The sequence below is a fragment of the Vulpes lagopus genome, chromosome 12 (assembly GCF_018345385.1).
Source record: "Vulpes lagopus strain Blue_001 chromosome 12, ASM1834538v1, whole genome shotgun sequence".
In the NCBI taxonomy this organism is placed as follows: domain Eukaryota; kingdom Metazoa; phylum Chordata; class Mammalia; order Carnivora; family Canidae; genus Vulpes; species Vulpes lagopus.
In genome coordinates, this window is record NC_054835.1 from 15,500,791 (window position 1) to 15,524,542 (window position 23,752).

A 23,752-nucleotide genomic window follows, 5' to 3' on the forward strand; every position below is an offset into this window, starting at 1 on the left:
GACACTGGGCTGGATCCCAGGACCCTGAGATTGTGACCTGAGCCAAAATTAAGAATTGGGGAGTAAACTGACTGAGCCACCCAGGTGTCCCAAATGTACCTTTTAAGCTAAATAAAATCTTTTCTAATTTTCCTTTTTGTGTTAGCTGAGTTTTTTCTGTATTATATTTAAATATTAATAAAATATCTGATATTAACTCATTACATAGTAATGTTTTATGAAATTTCAATATATATACATGTACAGTTGCATCATACTGAATCACTAGTGTAAAAGATATTTCTTATTATGGGTCTTTGTAAACAAAAATTTGAAAGATACTTTTCTAAACATTGTAATTTTGATTTTGATTTCTTTGACCCAAGAGTTGCTTGAGAGAATTTTTAGTTTTCATGTTATACATATTTTACTTTATTGCTTTACAGTCAAAGAGAGAATCTAGGGTATTTTTTTTTAAGATTTTATTTATCCATTCATGAAAGACACAGAGAGAGAGAGAGAGGCAGAGACACAGGCAGAGGGAGAAGCAGGCCCCATGCAGGGAGCCTGATGTGGGACTCCATCCCAGGTCTCCAGGATCATGCCCTGGGCTGAAGCTGGTGCTAAACCGTTGAGCCACCCAGGCTGCCCAGAATCTAGGGTATTCTATACTATTTCTCCTTGTTAGAAGAAAGGTATATTCTCACTGCTAGTGTATGTATTTGTGTGTTAGATCAACTTTGTGTATTTATGTATTAGATGAACTTTGTTAATTTTATAGAGCATTTGTATACTTCTTTTATTAGCTTTTTAAATTGAAATAATTTCAGAATTAGTTGCAAAAATAGTACCAAGAATTGCTGTGTGATATCCTTTGTTAAAAATAACAAAAAGTTGTGCAGCCCGGGTGGCTCAGTGGTTTGGCACCACCTTGGGCTCAGGGCCTGATCCTGGGGACCCGGGTTCAAGTCCTGAGTCGGGCTCCCTGCATGGAGCCTGTTTCTCCCTCTGCCTGTGTCTCTGCCTCTCTCTCTCTGTGTTATACATATTATATAGTGTCTCTGTGTCTCTCATGAATGAATGGATAAAATCTTAAAAAAAAAAAAAAGTTAACCAAGTAAATTTTAAAAATCAAATTGACTTCAACTTCCCATCTAGCAAGTAGATAGAGAAGGACTAGAAAAAAGGAAATCATTAGCAAAGAATCCATTGTTCTGGGCAAAGTCACCCTCCAAAGGGGAACAGAGAGGGTCTATCAGTAAATTTCCTAGTGCTGACAGGGAGATTCCCATATTCTGGAGTCTTGAAACTGTACTCAGCTTAGTTATTAAGTCTTGGTTTACTGACTTGAGGCCATAACCTCAGTGATGCCATTTTGGGCCTCTGATTTATTTTCAACATCTTTTTTCAGTTTCCCCAAATGTTAACACTTTATTATATTTACTTTATGATTCATTCTCATTTTCACCCTTCCCTTCTTGCCCCACTCTCCCCCCGCCCCCACTATCCTCCCTCTGTCAGCCATTCACTCAAGTATTTTCAACATAGTTTAGGTGGAGAATACTCTGGAACAAAGACTCCATGTATTGTGTTATTCCCACACCCAAGCCTTTTTATGATGTATTATTGAAGGTTTGGTTCACTGGCTGGAAATTATAAAACAAAAAATCAGCATTCTGTCCTCTAAGTAGAAATTCCAGTCTCTCTGTCACTGAGACCAATGGGGAGGGTTCATTCCCCATTGACATGACATGATCCAGAGAGCCTCATGTCCCAGTGTTTTGCGGGTCTTCCCTCCCATTTCAAGTTCAGTGGCTAGGAGTTTCCCTTGAAATAACAAATTTGTGCTTTTTTTTGTTTGTTTCTTCATGAAGGCCTGAGGATGAGATGTTTTTGAACAATCTCTCTAGAGGTTACTTTGTGGGAAAGGACCCTAATGCTCCCCCTTTCTACAGAGAAGAAGGAAACAAAAAATTTCAGAAGAAGGATTATGTGGGAGCCACAGTGCTGTACTCTAAGGTAAGGCAACCCCATCTCGGCAGGAGGAGCTATGTTAACAATTTAGCAATGCATATTTCTTCAAAAGATAGAACCTTCTTGCTGAATTCTGTAGCCAGTGGTTGCTTTGTTATTTGTGAATTGAATCTGAAAAAGAAAACTGGTAGAATTCTGCTGTTGGTTATGTGCCAAAACCATGGGTAGTTTGTAAGTATGTCTTTAAATTCCGCCCAGAAACTTCTATTCTCAAATTCCCTCAGACTCCTTGTAGCACTCTAGGCTTATTGGACCCCTGGCTCAGCCTTGCCCATGTCTGTCAGCTGCCATTGACTTGTGTGCCATTTTTATCTGATGACTGATGAGGCTATTGGGTTGGTAGTCCCAATTTAGAGAGCAGCTGGATTTTTGGTTAGTCACAATGTTATTTTACAACCAGTATGACTTAGATTAAGTTTGAAAGGAAAATAAACTCAATTGCCACAGCCTATTTGAACTCTTTTGAAGGTTGTCAACAGATACAGAAATACCTAGGAGATATTGTGGCTTTGGTCCCAGACTACTGCAGTAAAGCAATCAAATGAATTTTTTGGTTTTTCAGTATGCATAACAGTTGTTTATACCATACCATTATCTGTTAAGTGTGCAATAGCATTCTATATAAAAAAAAAACAATGTACAGGGCAGCCTGGGGGGCTCAGTGGTTTAGCACCGCCTTCGGCCCAGGGCGTGATCCTGGAGACCTGGGATCAAGTTCCACGTCAGGCTCCCTGCGTGGAGCCTGCTTCTCCCTCAGCCTGTGTCTCTGCCTCTCTCTCTCTCTCTTTCTCTCTCTGTGTCTCTCATGAAAAAATAAATAAAATCTTAAAAAAAAAAAAAAAAGTACATACCTTAATTTAAAAATACTTTATTGCGGGGATCCCTGGGTGGCGCAGCGGTTTGGCGCCTGCCTTTGGCCCAGGGCGCGATCCTGGAGACCCGGGATCGAATCCCACATCAGGCTCCCGGTGCATGGAGCCTGCTTCTCCCTCTGCCTGTATCTCTGCCTCTCTCTCTGTGTGTGTGTGTGACTATCATAAATAATAATAAAAAAAAAAAATACTTTATTGCTTTTAGTAAGTCATCACTGATCACAACTCACCATAACAAATATAATAATGATGAACAGTTGAAATATTTGCAAGAATTAATAAAATGTGACACAGACACAATGTGAGCAACTGCTGTTATGTGGTACTGATAGACTTGTTCAATGCAGGCTTGCCACAAACCTTTAATTCATTGTAAAAAATAAAAATAAAAAAAATTAAAAAGCCATGTCTGTGAAGCACATAAAACAAAGTATTGCCTGTATTTAAAATTACACAAAGGGGGCACCTGGGTGGCTCGGTTGAGCATCCGCTTTTGGCTCAGGTCATGACCTCGAAGTCCTGTGATTGAGTCCTAAATCTGGCTCCCTGCTCAGGGAGGAGCCTGCTTCTCTCTCTCCCTCTGCCCTTCACCCCCCTGCTAATGCTTGCACACACTCTCTCTCTCTCTCTCTCTCTCTCAAATAAATAAATCTTTAAAAACAATCACACTAAGCATCACTGAACTAGGTTTTGATGAAAAAGAGTGGTTTTTAACAGTCTGCTGCTCTGATTTTCCTGCTTCCATGGTTCAAACTGAAACAAGATCCCTGAGAGACTTCCTTCCATAATATTTAAGAGATAAATATATGCCTAGAGGAAGAATGTGCCAATGTCCTGCACGAGGTCTGTGATCTTGTGTATTGAAAGAATGAGTGTGAATTTGAAGGGTACCCCTACTCTGAATCTGTAACACGGCTAAACTTAATGCTTGGAATGAGTTTTCCAAAACTATCAGACTTGTACAACAGCCTTGGTTAACTTATAAAGGCAGGGGTTGTAATGTTAGGACATTATGTATTTAGTTGAATAATGTAAACATTAGTGAATGCTGATGAATAAAGCCTCATTAGATGTAATGATACACTAATAAATGGCTTAATAGTTCTTTTTCATAGCTAATCTCTTCAACTCTATGCATGTACATCAGAAATGTGATCACATGGAAAGCTCAAGGAAAACAAGTAAAAAAACGAAATCAGACAAAAAATTAAGGTTTACTCTGGATGTGGTGGGAGATGAGCCTTCCTATTTCATGAAGCTAGTATTTTTGGTGATTATGGTACTTTGTGATTTTCTACAAAGCAGCTATTTTCTTTTTAAAAATAATATTTGTTGTTTTTATCTGATTATAAAAGTAGTACATTTTGTAATTTACTTGGAAAATAGAAGCATAAGGAGTAAAAAAAAAAATCCCATAGTCAATGATAGACACTGTTAACATTTTTACTTATATCCATCCAGATGCCTTTTCCTCTGAAAATATGTTTTGCTTTGACAAAATTGGGATAATGCTACACTTACTGTTTTGTAACCTGCTTTTTTCCCCTCAACAATTTATTATGACCATTTTCTCGTGTTATTAAATTTTCCACTAGTACATAATTTTTTACGGCTAGCTTAGTGTTCCATTACAAAGAACTATACTTGATTTAACATCTCCTAATGTTGGCAGATTGCTTGGTATTGTAAAGCTACAAAGGAGTGTCTTTCTATGTAAATATTTTTACACATCTCATTGTTTTCTTAGGATAAATTCCCAGAAGAACAATTGCTGGGTCAATTGAATCTATTTCTTTAAGGCTTTTGGTACTTGATACTGAATTGTTTTCTAGAAAAGAACTAGTTAACAGGGATACCTGGGTGGCGCAGCGGTTTGGCGCCTGCCTTTGGCCCAGGGCGCGATCCCACGTCGGGCTCCCGGTGCATGGAGCCTGCTTCTCCCTCTGCCTATGTCTCTGCCTCTCTCTCTCTCTGACTATCATAAATAAAATTAAAAAATTAAAAAAAAAACTAGTTAACAACCTTTCTAGTAAAGCAAGGGAACATTCATTTTTCTATATCCTAAGCAATACTAGTTATTAAGATTTTATTATTTTATCTATTTCTTTTTGAATATGAAATATGTTTATGTAGTTTGAACTCGAAAGGTATAAGAGTATATATACAATACAGTCTATTTCTTCTGTCCCCTAGCCACCTTTTACCCAACACCAGAAGCTAGCACTGTTAAGTATATCTTTCCAGGGGCACCTGGGTGTTTCAACCCAGTTTGGTTAAGTGTCCAACTCTTGATTTCAACTCAGGTTGTGATCTTAGGGTTGTGGGATCAAGCCCTGCCTTGGGCTCTGTGCTCAGTGCTCAGCACTGAGTCTGCTGCAGATTCTCTCTCCCTCTGCACCTCCCTCTGATCACGCTCTCTCTCTCTGAAGAAATAAATCTTTTTAAAAAATGTATCTTGAGACACCTGGATGGCTCAGTTGGTTAAGCGTCATAATTTGCTTAGGTCATAATCCTGGGTCCTGGGATCGAGCCTCATGTTAGACTCCCTGTTCAGTGGGAGTCTCCTTCCTCCTCATACTCCTGCTCTCTCTCTCAAATAAATAAAATATTTTTAAAAAATGTATCTTTCCTGGGGATCCCTGGGTGGCTCAACAGTTTAGCGCCTGCCTTCGGCCAAGGGCTTGATCCTGGAATCCCGGGATCGAGTCCCACATCGGGTTCCCTGCATGGAGCCTGCTTCTCCCTCTGCCTCTCTCTGTCTCTCTCATGAATAAATAAGTAAAATCTTTTAAAAAAATTTTTTTAATGTATCTTTCCAGAGGCACTTTGGCATATGTAAATAAATACAAATTCTCTCTCATTCCTGCACACACATACACTCTGTATGTAAATAACAGTCTATATACACTGTTCAGACCCATGCTTTTTTCACTTTATAGTATCTGGAAGATCATTCTATATCAGTACGTTAAGATCTTCCTTATTCTTTTTTTTTATAGGTATGTGATGTTCCATAATATGGATGTATAGTAATTTATAGTATAGTAATTTATTTAACCAGTGTCCTATAGATCAATATATATTTGATCTAAGTTGTTTCCTATCATTTGCTCCAAACAACTCTGTGTTGAAGGGCACCTGAGTAGCTCAGTTGGTTAAGTGTCTGCCTTCAGCTCAGGTAATGATCTCAAGGGTCCTGGGATCAAGCCCCATGTTGGGCTCTCTGCTCAGTGGGAAGTCTGCTTCTCCACTCTGTGTGCTCACTTGCTCTCTCTCTCTCAAATACATAAAATCTTAAAAAAAAAAAAAAAAACTCCATGTTGAGAAATTGTGCGTATGTTATTTTGCACATATCTCTAGGGTAAGTGCTTATTATCTGTAGGATAAATTCCTAGAAGAGGAATTGCTGGTGTAATGGAGATATAAATGATACAGATGTAAATGAACTATATATATATATTGTTAACTTGCTCTTCATTATCATGAGACCAACTTATACTCCCACTAGCTACCTATGAAAATGCCCCCTTACCCACTCCTTTGACAACTCACTGTGCTGTCAGTTGCATTTTTCTTTGCCCGTCTGATAGGTGAAAAATGGCATCTCAGTAGAGTTGGATTTTTTTTCCAGTTTATCAGATGAAAACTTTTTTTATTGTGGTAAAATATACATTACATAAAATGTTCCATTTTAACCATTTTTAAGTCTACAGTGCAGTGGCATTAAATACATTCACAGTGTTGTGCAGCCATCACCATTAAACATTTCCAGAACATTCTCATCAACCAAAACTCTGTGCCCATTAAACAAACAGTAACTCACCATACCTCCCTCCCCCTCACCCCAGACAACCTCTGTTCTACTTTCTATCTCTGTGATACTGCCAATTCGAAGTACCTCATGTAAGTGAATTTGTTCTTTTCTTTCTGGCTTATTTCCCTTACCATAATGTTTTCAAGATCCAGTAGAGTTTTAATTTGCATTTTGCTGATTACGAATGAGGTTGAGCATTTTTTCATATGTTTATGAGCCATTTTTATTTCCCATTAGAACTATCTATTCATATCATTTGCTTCTTTTCCTATTGAATTATTGGTCATCATTTTATTGATCTGTAGGATCTAATCATAAAGAAATGAGCCCTTTGCTTGTGCTATGAGTTGTAGATACTTTTTCCGGTTCAATGTTTGCCTTTTGATGTTTGCTTTTATTGGTTTTTGCTGTAAAGAACAGTTTTATATAGTCAAATTTATTAACCTTTCATGACCTCTGGGTTTTGTGTCATAGTTAGAAAGGGATTCTTTGGGGTGCCTGGGTGGCTCAGATAGTTAAGCATCTGCCTTCGGCTCAGGTCAGGATCCTGGGGGGTCCTGGGATCGAACCCCGTATCGGGCTTCCTGCTCAGTGGGGAGTTGCTTCTCCCTCTCCCTCTGCCCGTCTGCCTTGCTCATGCTCTCTCTAAATAACTAACTAAATAAATAAATATCTTTTAAAAAGGTGGGGGGATTCTTCACTCTAGCATCACTTTAGTTTATTCCTACAATTCCTTCTAGTGCTCTAAGAGTTTCATTTTTTACGTTAGTATTTTGATCCAGGGACACCTGGGTGGCTCAGCGGTTAAGCATCTGCCTTTGGTTCAGGGTGTGGTCCTGGGGTCTTGGAATCAAGTCCTACATTGGGCTCCCTGCCTGTGTCTCTGCTGCTTTCTGTCTCTCATGAATAAATAAATAAAATCTCAAAAAAAAAAAAAGATTTTGATCCATTTGGAATTTATCCTGATGAAAGGTTTATCATAATTAGAGGGCCAACTTGCTACCTATTTGTCACAGTACTTTTATTGAATAATCCCTATCTTTTGTCCAGTGATTTGAGATGCTTCTTTTCTAATAGTTATTAATCTTTGCCAGTCTGGTGATAGGAAAAAGGGAAATCTTGTGTGCCTTTGTTTTCATATATTTTGCTATCTGCAAATGAATTAACTATTCGTTTTCTAAGAAATAAATATCATTAGTGTTTCTTCTTTTGTGAATTTTTATTCGTGCCACTCATTCTTGTTATGTGCACATTTGTGCTTCTAATGTTTTCTTCCATTTTCATTTATAGTTCACTTGGTTTGTAGCTGAAGCTGTATCTGATACTTCTGTGTTCAATTGCTTTGAATATTAATTTCCTCACTTGATTTTCTCAGCTTTGCTCTAACGTAGTTAAAAATGGAGCTGAGGGGGATCCCTGGGTGGCTCAACGGTTGAGCACCTGCCTTCAGCCCAGGGTGTGATCCTGGAGCTCCGGGATCGAGTCCCACATCGGGCTCCCCGCATGGAGCCTGCTTCTCCCTCTGCCTGTGTCTCTGCCCCCCCCCCCCTCTCTCTGTCTCTCATAAATAAAATCTCAAAAAAAAAAAAAAAAGGAGCTGAAGCACAAAGATCCAGTAACTTTCGCAATTTCATTCCATCTTTCATAGGAGAGCTCTTATTATCTGGGGGGAAAAAAAAACTTTAAAAATGTGAGTTTTCAGGGGCACCTAAGTGGCTCAGTTGCTTAAGCATCTGTCTTCAGCTCAGGCCATGATCCTGGAGTCCGGGGATAAAGCCCCACTTTGGCAGGCTCTATGCTCAGCATTGAGTCTGCTCCCTCTCTCTGCCCCTCCCCACTCATGTGCTTGCTTGCTCCCTCTCTCCCCCTCTCTCTCAAATAAATAGATAAAATCTTTTAAAAATAATAAAAATAATAAAAATGCTAGTTTTCAGAGCTCCTAGCTGCCTGGCTGGCTCAGCAGGTAGAGCATGAGACTCTTGATCTCAAGAGTTCAAGCCCATGTTGGGGGTAGAGGTTATGTTTTAAAATGCTAGTTTTCAAAAAAAATAAAAAAATAAAAAAAAATAAAATAAAATGCTAGTTTTCATTTATTATCTTTAACCGGTTCATTGTTTTGCAGGGAATATCACATTCAAGGCCTCACACTGTAGACATTTCACTGTGTTATGCCAATCGCTCTGCAGCCCTCTTCTACCTGGATCAGTATGAAGTGAGTATTAGGGTGTCTGGTGTGATTGGAGAGGATCTGTAGGGGGTTCACTGGAAGACTAGACCTTCATCTCTGCTCCTACCTAAGAGCACTCAAACTGGACCGTGCTGCAGTTGGTTGAATTGGAAGAAAATTGGTATCCTCCCAAATTTATTCTTCTGATTCATTTTTCTCTTTCTCCTATTTCATTTTACCTATCACAGGTGATTGCGTGGAGTAGTATTGGTTGACAAGAGTCATGGCACATGGCACAGGGCCATGGACTATATCCAGTGGGTCAGCGGTTCTTAGTGTGGAGATTAGCTGTGAGATATGTTGCTAATAATACTTCAGGTTACAAGTGTTTGCAAACTGTTTACTTGTTTGTTTGTTTCTTAATAAGTAGAGCATGTTCAAGATTATCCCTGCAGTAATACAGCTCACCTTCAATACGCATTTTGAATAGGCTAGTAAAAGTTGCACTGAAACACCTGTGTATGCTTATGAGGGAGTGGTCTTTCTTCTTCCCTAATTGAGGTCTAAAGACAAACCTGATACGTCCATTTTGGAATTCCACAGGAACTTTTAAAATACACCCTAGAGTTAAGAACTATTTGAATAATCACAAGTTCACACTTACTGCCCTTGGAACCAAAAGAGACAAGCCAAGAGGGTGCACCTGGGTGGCTCAGTTGGTTGGGTGTCCGACTCTTGATTTCAGCTCAGGTCATGATCTCAGGGTCCTGAGATTGAGCCCCACATCAGGATTTTCACTGGATCGTGCAGCCTATTTAAGATTCTTTTTCCCTTTCCCTTTTCCCTCCCCACACTCACTCTTACCCTCTCTCTCTCTCTCTCTCTAAAAATAAAATAAAATAAAATAAAAGAAGCAAGAGTTGAACTGTTGGCCCTAAGCAAAAAAGGCCTAGATAATTGAGAACAACAGTTGGAAGAACTGGGATCCCTGGGTGGTGCAGCAGTTTGGCGCCTGCCTTTGGCACAGGGCACGATCCTGGAGCCCCGGGATCAAGTCCCACGTCGGGCTCCCGGTGCATGGAGCCTGCTTCTCCTTCTGCCTATGTCTCTGCCTCTCTCTCTCTCTCTCTCTCTCTCTATCATAAATAAATAAAAATTAAAAAAAAAAAAACCAGTGGGAAGAACTTGTGAAATATTTAACCCTTTATAACTTTCCTATATTGGTTATTTCTATTTCCCTTAATTATGATACAGTAAATACATACATTGTTCCAGATACTCTTTTTAGCAGCTTAGATATATTACCTTATTTCTTTTTTTTATATTACCTTATTTCATCCTTAAAGCAACCCTGTGAAGTATCCCTGTTTTTCAGATAAGAATGCTAAGACACTGAGAAATTTAGCTGCCACACAAGATCATACAGCTACTAAGGCAATCAATAGTGGAACTCAGATCCTTCTAAGCCTACCCTGTTAATCACTGCAATTCTTCTATCTGTAAGACTTTTTTCCCCTCAAAATAGGAATATTTAATAAGACAAACACAGTATCTTCAGCAAGTATTACTTAATCACTCAAAAGATCAGAAAGTAGAATATGATTTAAAGAAATAAGCACATGGTGGTAATTGCTCCATTTTTAATCATCATTAATTTTCCTGTAGATTTTTGTTGAAATTTTCAGTAGACATTGAAGAATCAGGACCAAGGGTCATTTGAGGATTTCTTTTCTGTTTTCAGATGTGTCTTAAAGATATCACGAGAGCACAGATGCATGGGTATCCAGAAAGATTGCAACCCAAGGTGATGTTGCGTAAGACTGAATGTCTGGTAACCCTGGGGAGACTGCAGGAGGCAGGCCAGACCATCAGGGATCTTGAAAGTAACTTTGCTGCCAAACCAACCCTAGCAGCTGCCCAGTTTCAAATTCTGCAGAGAAACCTCTGTCGTCTGAAAAGAAAGGTACAAGAGAAGGGGAATCTCACAGAAACCTACACAGCAACTCTAACCAAAACCTTTGAGGATATGGACCTAAGGGAAGAGAATGAACAGATTTCCAGTGCATCGTCATCTGTCAGCCTATGCATAGACCCCTTAAAAGGCCGCTATCTGATTGCTACAAAAGATATTCTCCCGGGAGAGCTCTTGGTGAAGGAGGATGCTTTTGTGAGTGTCCTTAACCCAGGAGAAATGCCACCAGGACTACATCATGGCCTAGAGAACAAATGGGATACCAGAGTTACCAATGGGGACCTCTACTGTCACCGATGTTTGAAGCATACTCTGGCCACAGTTCCCTGTGATGGATGCAGCTATGCGAAGTATTGCAGCAATGAGTGTATGCAGCAGGCCTGGGATCTTTACCATCAAATAGAGTGTTCTCTAGGGGGACTGCTGCTCACACTGGGTATCTTTTGCCACATTGCCCTGAGGTCGACTCTTTTAGCTAGATTTGAGGATGCAAGCAAAGTCATAAGGAAGCTTTGTAGTGAGATCAGTAACAAGGACATGTGTTCACCTGAGAGCGAGAATCTGGTACAAATACTCAATTATGACCTAGGAGAGGAGGGTGAGAGACACGGCAAAACAGTTAAGATCCCAGTTCCAGGATGTGATATTAACGGGAAATACGAAAATAACTATAATGCTGTCTTCAATCTCTTGGCCCATACTGAAAACCATAGCCCAGAATACAAATTCCTCTGTGCTCTAAGTGTCTCTGCACTGTGCAGGCAGCTCGAAGCAGCCGATTCCAAGAAGCCAGAAACAGCAGCACCTCCTGCCTTGTATTCAGAGTTGAATATCTGGGGAATAGCCATGTTGAAGCACATGTTACAGCTGCAGTGTAATGCTCAGGCAATAACCACCATCCAGGAAACAGGTAAACCTGAGGGAAGCTTTGTTTGCCTTACAATGTTGTTCCTGGCATAGCTAAAATTTGGGGACAAAGAACTATGAGCAAAAACAGTAGTGATGGTCTAATGGGGAAAGGCAGCTAGCTATCTTTTGTTACCGTGATTATGCTCTTGAGTAGCTATGTGACCTTCACAGATTCTTTGATCCTACTCTGCCTCAGTTTTCTCATCTCAAAAATGACTAGTTGAATCCCACCTAACTTCACTGAGTTGTGACGATGATGTGTGTTTGTAAATATACTTTAAGGGACACCTGGGTGGCTCAGCGGTTGAGCATTTGCCTTCAGCTCAGGGAGTGATTCCGGGAGCTCAGGATCGAGTCTTGCATCAGGCTCCCCACAGGGAGCCTGCTTCTCCCTCTGTCCATATCTCTGCCTCTTTCTGTGTGTCTCTCATGAATAAATAAATAAAATATTTAAAAAATAATATTATAAATAAATAAACTTCAAAATTAAATCCTATTACTGAGGGGTTTTTTATGTGAATGAGAACTGAAATACTAAAGACTGGAGAAAGAAGAGGGATCTGCAGTTAAGTTACAGTATCAAAATCTTATTCATGTGACGGCAGCTACTCTGTCTCTTGTCTTTCCAATTGACAGATTTCCCCCATTCTTCTAAGTTTCCAAGAGAGCAGTTTGGCCAAGGACAGCTTTTCACACAGTACTACCATGAACTGTTGGCCAGCCTGTTTGCACTGTCCTTTGGTCAGTGGCCAACAGCCTAGGGGCCATCTCTAGACACAGACCAGCCTCTCCCTGCTTGCCTCAACCAAGTCCTATAAATGAAGGTAGATGGAGATGTTGGATGTGCCCAGCATCATGAGTGACGCTGTACTGGCAACAGACACTATTAGAAAAATGATGTTTCTAGTTTTTCTATTGTATGCTCTCCATTTTAGCAGATAATGTCTTTCAGTTCAATTAGGTCATTATACTTTTCCCAATTTTCTAACTAACTCTATTGAGGGGAAGAATTAGTATTACCTAAACCTAAGATTTATAGACAGACTGATATAAATGTGGCTTTAATAAACTCTATACATGCTTAGTTAGCACTTTTGATTTCTTTTTTTAAAGATTTATTTATTTATTTATTCAGAGAGAGCGAAAGAGAGGCAGAGACACAGGCAGAGAGAGAAGCAGGCTCCATGCAGGGAGCCCGACGTGGGACTCAATCCGGGGTCTCCAGGATCACACCCCGGGCTGCAGGCGGCGCTCAACCGCTGCGCCACCAGGGCTGCCCAGCACTTTTGATTATCTCACATTAGGTAGTCTGGAATTTTGTCAACCTTTTAAATGTATATTTTTATCTTTAATTTTAATGCAGCTCCCAAATTATATGATGTGTAGGCATTTCACTAGAGGTGTTTTGGAGGAAGACTATCTTCCCCATCCTGAAGCACATGGAACACCCAAAAATAGCACTGGCTTCATCCTGTAATGCTAGGAAATACCATTACAATCTAGTCTCTGTTTTTTTTTCTCTGCTTTCATTTGCTTCTTTGAGCCATTGCTACCTTCTAAAATACATCTGTTGAGTGTTTTTCCAGAATTATGTTTTCGCTTGGATACATTCACTAGCATTTTAAAAAATACTATTTTCATTTAGTTTTGTTTTTGTGAATATAAAAAAATAGTATATGGGGCTTCCAGATTAAATGGCAAGAAGTTACCAACTCCTGATTTTATAGTGTCTTGCCCCTAAAGTACTTAATAGGACAGACAAAAAAAGATACAAATGTCAGAAGCTCTGAAAACTGTAGAAACTATTGTTCAGGTAAACACAGCAGGCTGAATCCCTGAGATAGAATGGCCAAGTCATAGGGACCAAAGGAGTCTTCCATCCACTTTCCTTCAGTGGCCTACCCCTAACTGTCAAAGAATCTTAGCCTAGGATCCCTGGGTGGCGCAGTGGCCTCTCTCTCTCTGTGTGTGTGACTATCATAAATAAAAAAAAAAAAAAAAAAAGAATCTTAGCCTAAATGTTTTGCTTCATGTGCATGACATTTCATCATAGTTAGGTTTTTTATTTGGATAGCAGGTTTCAGGTAAAATTCTTAATTTTTTAAAAAGATTTTATTTATTTATTTATTGATGAGAAACACAGAGGCAGAGACACATAGGCAGAGGGAGAAGCAGGCTCCATGCAGGGAATCTGACATGGGACTCGATCCCAGGACTCCAGGATCACACCCCAGGCCAAAGGCAGGTGCCAAACCACTGAGCCACCCAGGGATACCAAATTTTTTCTATATTTTTAAAATTAAAAACACTGATTCACAAGTAACATTATTTTAGTAAATTTTAAATGGATTGGGGGCACCTGGGTGGCTCAGTCAGTTGAGTGTCCAACTCTTGACTTTGGTGCAGCTCATGATCTCAGGGTCGTAAGATCAGAGCCCCAAGTTGGGCTCCATGCTCAGCACAAATCTGTTGAGATTCTTCTCTCCCTCTCTCTCCATCTCTCCCCCTGTTCTCTCTTGCTCATGTGTGCATGCATGCACTATCTCTCTATAAAAATAAATAAACCTTTAAAATGGTTTATTGTATTCCTTTCCCAATATTCTAGAGAAGAAAAAAAAATTTTTTTTTTTTGAAAAAAATTTTTAAACCAGTTCACTGAGCAACAAGATGATAAAAATGATAAAGTGAACCTGCAAGTAATTATAAATGGGCTACACTCTAAAATAATCTTTCAGAATGGGTAAAAAGAAATTAAGTCCAACTATATTCTGCTTACAAAAGTAACACCTATAACAAAATAACACATTAATTAGTATTAATATGAAACAGAACCCAAGGTATCTAGTAAAAAGAAGGAATTTTATTTTTATAAAGGACACTTTCCACATTGGTTTTTTTTTTAATTTTGTTTTAAAGATTTTATGTATTTATTCATGAGATACACAGAGAGGCAGAGACATAGGAGAGGGAAAAGCAGGCTCCCTTTGGGGAGCCCAATGTAGGGCTCAATCCCAGGACCCCAGGATCACGTCCTGAGCCAAAGGCAGACGCTCAACCACTGAGCAACCCAGGTGCCCCAGACACTTTCCGCATTTAAATACATCATCAACCTTAGGTCTCAGAAACATAGAGATTGGGATGCCTGGGTGCTCAGCTATTGAGCATCTGCCTTCGGCTCAGGGCATGATCGCAGGGTTCTGGGATCAAGTTCCACATCGGGCTCCCTACATGGAGCCTGCTTCTCCCTCTGCCTAGGTCTCTGCCTCTGTGTGTGTGTGTGTCTCTCTCATGAATAAATAAATAAAATCTTTTTAAAAAAGGAACACAGAGTTTGTGACTATAAAACAAAAATTAAGTATACAAGGAGAAACTGGTAAAAACTCCATATTGTGAGAAACTTTAATATACCACTATGACTTTGATCAAATATATTAAAAATAAGGATATACAAGCCAAGATAACTAATATACTAGGGGATTCAGTACATATAGCTATCAAAACTGGTATCCATTAGACCAGGGTCATATGACTGGTCTGGGAGCAAATGGCCAAGAAAGAATTCCTGAGACGTTTTCAGCGCAAAAAGGTGTTTTTATTAAAGCATGGAACAGCACCCATGGGCAGAAAGAACTGCACTGGAATTGTGAGGAGTGATTGATTTTATACTTTTAAGTTGGGGGATGGGGTGTAGAGATAAAGGAAGTTTTCTAAAGGATTTTCATGTGTTAAGGAAAACTTAGAGGATCCTGGAGGTCTGTCAAGCTAAGGTTATTTTTTGCCTCTAGCAAAGCATTAACGTTAAGGCAGTTGTGAACTCCTTGAGGATTGTCATACTCTGCCTGTCTCAACTATTTGTCATTGAGCTGCAAGTTCTAAGGAAATTTAATTTTATCTATATTTCTTTTGCCTTTGTAGCACAAAAGCAGCCATTGACAATGCACAAATGCATGAGTATGACTGGGTTCCAATAAACTTTATTATGGACTCTGAAATTTGATTTCTTATAATTTTCACATCGTGAGCATTATTCATTTTTTTTTCAGCCACTTCATAATGTGAACACAGGCGCCTGGGTGGCTCAATTGGTTAAGTGTCTGCCTTCGGCTCAGGTCATGATCCCAGGGTCCTGGGGTTGAGCCCTGCATCCCTGCTCAGTGGGGATCCTGCTTCTCCCTCTGCCACTCTTCGCCCTGGCTTGCACTCTCTCTCTCTCTCTCTCTCTCTCTCTCTAATAAATAAATAAAATAGTCTTTTAAATGTGAACACAGGTCTTAGAGCACAGTCTGTACAAAAACAGGCAGCAGGTAGGATTCAGCACATAGGTTACAGTTTACAGACTCCTGATGTAGACAGAGATTTGGCAAATCTAATTACGGTATATATTTAGAAAAAAGAAAAGCCCACAATATTGGGAACAATGAAGGGGATATAGACAATAATATAAATTAATTTAAAAATTTTAAGCAAATACTTAATATAATTTTAGACTATTAAATTTGAAAACAGGGATCCCTGGGTGGCGCAGCGGTTTGGCGCCTGCCTTTGGCCCAGGGCGCGATCCTGGAGACCCGGGATCGAATCCCACGTCGGGCTCCCGGCGCATGGAGCCTGCTTCTCCCTCTGCCTGTGTCTCTGCCTCTCTCTCTTTCTCTCTGTATGACTATCATAAATAAATAAAAAAATAAAAAAATAAAAAAATAAAAAAATAAATAAATAAATAAATTTGAAAACATGCAGTAGAAAACTTTGTAGAAAATCTAAATTTCCTACATTTTCTCAGGAGAACACTTGAAAAATCCAGTGACTGTGGAAGAAATTGAAAAAGATTATCAAAATATTTCCATGAAAACAAGCCAGACCCAGTCTTTTCTGTATAGTTCTTCAAAACTTCTAAGGACCTTATTCAGCCACAATTTTTTTTTTTTTTTTTTTTTTTTTTTTTTTTTTTTTTTTTTTTTTTTATTTATTTATGATAGTCACAGAGAGAGAGAGAGAGAGAGGCAGAGACACAGGCAGAGGGAGAAGCAGGCTCCATGCACCGGGAGCCTGATGTGGGATTCGATCCCGGGTCTCCAGGATCGCGCCCTGAGCCAAAGGCAGGCGCCAAACCGCTGCGCCACCCAGGGATCCCCATTCAGCCACAATTTAAAAAAATAAAGCAAAGAAAGAATATCTTTCAAGAAACAGATCATTTTTATACAATATAAAGTGTTGCAGGGTATGGGAGAACCTGGAGTCCTTTCCTACTCATTCTAGAAAGCCAAGGATATTCTCACTTGTGAGTATCTCTGAAGGAACCCTGAAAGAATCACTCCCATATCACATCCAGCAGTTTATTGAAGGAATTCTCATAGATGACCAAGAAGGGTTTCATCCAGAAATGCAAACATATGTTAATTTGGAGGGATATACAAGAAGGTTTGGGTAAATGCAGAGACAAGCCATAATCTCAGATGGAAAAACTGAAAACTAAAAACGACGGTTCCCCCACATTCACCAAATTAGTGTAATGTGGTTTTACATAAAATCACTATTGGATTTTTCTTGGAATTTGACAGTGATTGTAAAGTTCATCCTGAATAAGTGGTGAGAATAGCCATTTTGCAGAAGAATACTGAATTCTTGACCTCGGTCCCAGAGGAAGCGAGGTCCTTCAGAAGAAGCCAAGGCTGGTGCCCACCCACACCCTCCTAACACCCTCCATTTCAGAGCTCATCCTGTAAGACCATGTGGTGCTCACCAAGACTAAGATCAATAGTACCATTCTGAAGGTCCCCAGTGTAAATGTCCAACCTTCCCACTGGCTTGTTGGCAAAGGCCCTGGCCAGTGTCAACACTGGGAGTCTCATCTATAACGAAGGGGCTGGTGGAACCATCCCAGCAACTGGGGCCATATCCACAGGAGGTCCTGCTCCCACCACCACTGCTGCCCTGTGTGAGAAGATGGAAGCAAAGAAGAATCAGAGGAGCCCAATGATGATGTTCACTTTGGTCTTTTTGACTACACCTCTTCTATAACCTGTTCAGTAAAAAAGCTGAACTTAATAATAATAATAATAATAATAATAATAATAATAATAATAATAATAAAAGTTTTTTGAAAGATTTTTTTTAATATTTTTAATTTTTTTTATTATTTATTTATGATAGTCATAGAGAGAGAGAGGCAGAGACACAGGCAGAGGGAGAAGCAGGCTCCATGCACCAGGAGCCTGAGTGGGATTCTATCCCGGGTCTCCAGGATCGCGCCCTGGGCCAAAGGCAGGCGCCAAACCGCTGCGCCACCCAGGGATCCCCTGAAAGATTTTATTTAGAGTGTGCACGCATGCACATGTGGTGGGGAGGAGCAGAGGGAGGGAGAGACAGAAAGAGAAATCCCAAGCAGACTACCGCCTAGCTCTAGAACTGGAGGCAGGGCTGATCTCCACCCTGAGATCAGGAACTGAGCCAAAAATCAAGAGTCGGTGGCTTAACCAACAGCCACCCAGGTGCTCCAATAATAATAATAATAAACAGAAGAGGGGGCAGCCCAGGTGGCTCAGCGGTTTGGCGCCGCCTTCAGCCCAGGATGTGATCCTGGAGACCTTGGATAGAGTCCCGCATCGGGCTTCGTGCATGGAGCCTGCTTCTCCCTCTGCCTGAGTCTCTGCCTGTGTGTCTCTCATGAATAAATAAATAAAATCTTAAAAAAAATAAACAGTACTGAAGGGTCTTGGTACCATGAGATTTCATATCAACATTAAGCTACAGGGCAGCCCCGGTGGCGCAGCGGTTTGGCGCCGCCTGCAGCCCAGGGCGTGATCCAGGAGACCCTGGATCGAGTCCCACATCGAGCTCTCTGCATGGAGCCTGCTTTTCCCTCTGCCTGTGTCTCTGCCTCTCTCTGTCTCTATGAATAAATAAATCTTTAAAAAAAAAAAACCGGGATCCCTGGGTGGCGCAGCGGTTTGGCGCCTGCCTTTGGCCCAGGGCGCGATCCTGGAGACCTGGGATCGAATCCCACGTCGGGCTCCCGGTGCATGGAGCCTGCTTCTCCCTCTGCCTGTGTCTCTGCCTTCCTCTCTCTCCATGACTATCATAAATAAATAAAAATTTTAAAAAAATTTAAAAAAATAAATAAGAGAAATTTATTTAAAAAATAAATAAATAAATAAATAAATAATTTAAAAAACCATTAAGCTACAGTAATTAAAAACAGTGGTACTGATGTGATAGCCCCCTAAAAGTATTAAATTCTCCAAATCATTAAAAAGTTAGTGAACTGTAAACTGTAAAATATTAAACTGTAAAATATCTAGAAAAAGGTAAGTGAACACTTTCATGGTCTTAGGGTGAGAGCTTTGTAAAGCATAGAATATCCAATTTAGTTAATTAAAAGATAGATTTAACTTTAAGACCAAATATCAAAAATGCTATAATCAGTAAAAAAAAAAAAATTAGAGAATGTGGGTGAAATAGATCCTTGAAGGAATGGCAATACGGGACTGGGAAGCCATAGATCTGGGTTTGCACTCCACTGACTCTAACCACTAACCCTCTGTAAGAACTCAATCAGATTACTTAACCTTTTCGTGTGTCTCACTTAGTATACTTTTTTTTTTTTGTATACTTTTTAAAAAATTCCAGTGTAGTTAACAGTGTTCTATTAGTTTCAGGTGTACAATATTTTCTCCATTCCCTTCCTCACCTCCCCTCGCCCCCACCTACCTCCCCTCTGGTAGCCATCAGTTTGTTCTCCATAGTTAAGAATCTGTTTCTTGAGGGGGCACCTGAGTGGCTCAGTGACTGAGCATCTGCCTTTGGCTTGGGTCATGGTCCTGGGATCGAGTCCTGCATCAGGCTTCCAGCAGGGAGCCTGCCTCTCCCTGTGTATCTTTCATGAATAAATAAATAAAACCTTTTTTTTTTTTAGATTTTATTTATTTATTCATGAGAGACACGGCGTGGGGGGTGGGGGGCAAGCTCCATGCAGGGAGCCCAATGTGGGACTCGATCCCACAACTCCAGAATCATGCCCTGGGCTGAAGGCAGATGCTCAACCGCTGAGCCACCCAGGCGTCCCTAAATAAAATCTTAAAAAAAAAAAAAAATCTGTTTCTTGGTGTGTCTCTTTTTCTTTGCTCATTTATTTATTAAATTCCACATATGAGTGAAATCATATGGTGTTTTTCTCTCTCTGACAAGCTTATTTTGTTTGCCATTATATTCTCTTACTCCATTCTTTTTAAGGCTAAATAATACTGCATTGTGTATATATACCACATCTTCTTTATCCATTCATCTATCAGTGGACATTTGGGCTGTTTCCATGGTTTGGCTGTTGTAAATAATGCTGCAATGAACACAGGGGTGCATAGTTAACGTTTTCATATAAAGAAATATGAAATTCCATATTAAGGAATTACTATGGGTAAATACCCAGTAGGGTGATTACTGGATCATAAGGTAGTTCTATTTTTAGCTTTTTGAGGAACCTCCCAACTGTCTTCCACGGTGGCTGCACCAGTTTGCATTCCTACCAACAGTGCATGAGGGTTCCTTTTTCTCCACATCCTCGCCAACATTATTCCTGCTGGTCTTTTTATTATAGCCATTCTGACAGCCATTTGATTTGCATTTCCCTGATAATGAGTGATGTTGAGCATCTTTTCATGTGTTTGTTGGCCATTTGTATGTCTTCTTTGGAGAAATGTCTGTTCTGCTTATTTATTAATTGCATTATTTGGTTTTTAGGTGTTGAATTGTATCAGTTCTTCATATATATTTTGAATACTGACCTTCATCAGACATGTCATTTACAGATATCTTCTCCCATTTAAGAAGGTTGGCTATTTACTTTGCTGTACAAAAGCTTTTTATTTTGAGGTAGTCCCAATAGTTTTTGTTTTTGTTTCCCTTGCCTCAGGAGACATGTCTAGAAAGATGTTGCTACCACCAAAGTCAGAGAAATGTCACTCAGTATGTCCATATGGATAATGAGAGGACTGGATGAACCTCTAGGCTTCTGGAGAAAATTGTTTGCAAAACTTACCTGAACAATTTCACCCACCCCTGTATGTTTGCCCTTTTGCAACTTTACTTGCTTTTTCTCCAATCAAGAAATAAAGTCTGTTTCCTTTGCCCCTGAATCTGGGCCAGCCCTGTGACTGACTTTGACCCGTGGAATGCAGTGGAAGTGACCTTATGTGACTTTTGAGTCTAAGTTTTGAGAGGCCTTGTAGCTTCCATGTCATTTTCTTGGAATGATGATGTGTGGCCATATGAACAAGCCTAGGTTAGCCTTCCTTTTGTTTTTAGCCTTGCCTTCATGAGGGTAAAAGACCATGTGCCTGATGAATGCAATCATATGAATAATTCCGGGCAAGACCAGCAGAAAACATGTGTAATTGAACAACGGGCAGATTTGCTGGCACAGAGCATTGTAAGCAAATGAAATAATTATTTTGTTTTTAAAGATTTATTTATTCACCGTAGAGAAAGTGGGGGCGGGCACACAAGTAGGGGGAGGAACAGAGGGAAAGAATCACAAGCAGACTCCCCACTACTCATGGCTTAATCTCACACCCCAAAATAGTGACCTGAGCCAAAATCTAGAGTCGGAAGCCCAATTGGCTGAGCCATGCAGGAGCCTCTGTATAAACATTTTTTTAAAGATTTTATTTATTTATTCATGACAGAGAGAGAGAGGCAGAGACACAGGCAGAGGGAGAAGCAGGCTCCATGCAGGGAGCCTGACGTGGGACTCGATCCTGGGTCTCCAGGATCACACCCCGGGCTGAAGGCAGCGCTAAACTGCTGGGCCACCAGGGCCGCCCTATATGAACATTTTTAAAGCATTTGATACCTGGAGGACATTTGTAAAATTGCCCTCCAGGGAAGTTGCACTAGTTATACACCCACCAGCAATGTTCACTTTTAGGTTTGAATCCAATCTGATTTTGATTTAGTCTGCTCATATTTCTAATCTTGTTAAATCCCTTTTTATTATTTCTTTGGAGTTCCAAAACCTCCCAGTTAGTGTTCCTATGGAATTTGATTAGCAGGTCTTTCATTAGCAGCACAGAAGGATTCAAGCATTAACTAGGATAGACTTTGACCAAAACCTATGAAAATGTATGGTATTATCTTTGCATAAATCCTATTTAATCAGAGTCCCTCAGACACCTGTCTTTTTGTTTTTTGTTTTAAGATTTTGTTTATTCATGAGAGACACACAGAGAGGCAGAGACACAGGCAGAGGGAGAAGCAGGCTCCATGCAAGAGGCCGATGTGGGACTCGATCCTGGGTCTCCAGGATCACACCCCGGGCAGAAGGCGGCACTAAACCGCTGAGCCACCCAGGCTGCCCAGACACCTGTCTTTGATACTAATCTTAAGGCACAGAACTGGCCATTGATGATATTCTAGACTGTGGTATGTGTGGTTCTATCTCAGAGGGAATGGCAGGTTTGAGATGTATCTGGAGTCATTACAAGGCTTAATGAGATTCCACATAGGTTCAGATTAATTCAGTGCTCTTTGCTTTCACTCTTCAACAACCAAGGAATCTACCTCCAGTTTGTGTCCTTGATTATTTGTGTGACATACACACAAATTTCTTACATCATAAAGTATCTACCAGAATAAGTATATTCTGAAAGTATTGTGATTGAATTTTTTTTCTGTACTTGAATCTCATTTTATTATTATTATTTTTTAAGATTTATTTATTTAGGAAAGCCTGGGTGACTCAGGTGGCTCAGCGGTTTAGTGCCGCCTTCAGTCCACGTGTGGGCTGGAGTCCTGGAGTCCTGGGATCGAGTCCCACATCAGGCTCCCTGCATGGAGCCTGCTTCTCCCTCTGCTTGTGTCTCTGCATCTCTCTCTCTCTCTCTCTCTCTCTCTCTCTCTGTGTCTCTCATGAATAAATAAATAAAACCTTAGGGGAAAGAAGATTTATTTATTTATTTGTTTGTTTATTTGAGAGAGAGAAAGACATGAAGGAAGAAGCAGAGCAGACTCCGCTGAGTTTGGAGCCCAAGAAGGCCCAGTCTCACGACCGCAAGATCATGACCTGAGCTGAAATCAAGAGTCAGACACTTAACCACTTAGGACTCCCAGGTGCCCCCCTTGAATCCATTTTAAATGCACTAGGGGGTATTGCCAAAGTACACTTTTAGTAAAATAATCACTCCCTCTTTGTGTTTTTGCTTTATACACAAAATGTCACATATTAAATTTGATTGGTAAGGTCCTTATATATTCTCACTTTCCATTATCTCTGTTAACAGATGACTAATGCAAAATATTGGATAATTTTTAAGTCAATACTTAATTTTTAGAAATAATTGGAGAGAAACTCAACTCTGACATAAATATGCACCCCACTCAGTTCCTGGGCCTACTTATGTTAGAGAATAATCTATAAATAATTCACGAAGCTGACATTACTCACTGTATTGTGATAACTTTTTCTGGGAAAATTTTAGCAAATGTTTTAATATAGCTTTCCAGTTATCAGTAGTTGGGAATGCAAGTCAACTTCTTAATTATGCAGAGGCTGATTATTCAGACTACAAACTGTTCATGCCCTGTACTGCTCCTTCCTGCTGCCTACCTTTTAGCATTTTCACTGCTCATTAGCACATATACCAGAAGGTAGGCATTGGACAGGGGGAAAAGGAGGGGAGGCTAAAATCTGCTAAATACCTAAGTGAGGCTCTGATGAAAGATTTCAATACAATTTGTAGGGCTGTTGACTAAAATTGAGTCATTTGGATTCCCTGTGAATTTTATTTACTTGTCCTATTCTTGTCCTCCGTAGCAACAGATAATAGAATTGTCGGCAGAGAGATGACATTATTCCTGTATTTAATGTTTTCCTTTCTAGAACATTTTCACATGATGGTTCATGATACTTTCTTTATTCATTACATTTGTAGACTACTTCATTTCTTCGGTGGTTGGTGTGTTGAGATTCCTGGCATACACAGTGATACCACAATTAGCTGAACATTTTTCATTTA

The 23,752-nt window shown here is 40.0% G+C and overlaps 1 protein-coding gene across 1 annotated transcript in view; it reads left to right on the top strand.

Moving 5' to 3' along the window:
• Positions 1 to 23,752, top strand: part of SMYD4 (SET and MYND domain containing 4) — a 54,464-nt gene that overhangs the window by 22,025 nt on the left and 8,687 nt on the right. Inside the window, exons 3-5 of the mRNA XM_041726559.1 lie at positions 1,854 to 1,998; positions 8,822 to 8,911; positions 10,608 to 11,748. Of these exons, the coding sequence (XP_041582493.1) occupies positions 1,854 to 1,998; positions 8,822 to 8,911; positions 10,608 to 11,748 (1,376 nt within the window). The remainder of the gene's footprint in view (positions 1 to 1,853; positions 1,999 to 8,821; positions 8,912 to 10,607; positions 11,749 to 23,752) is intronic.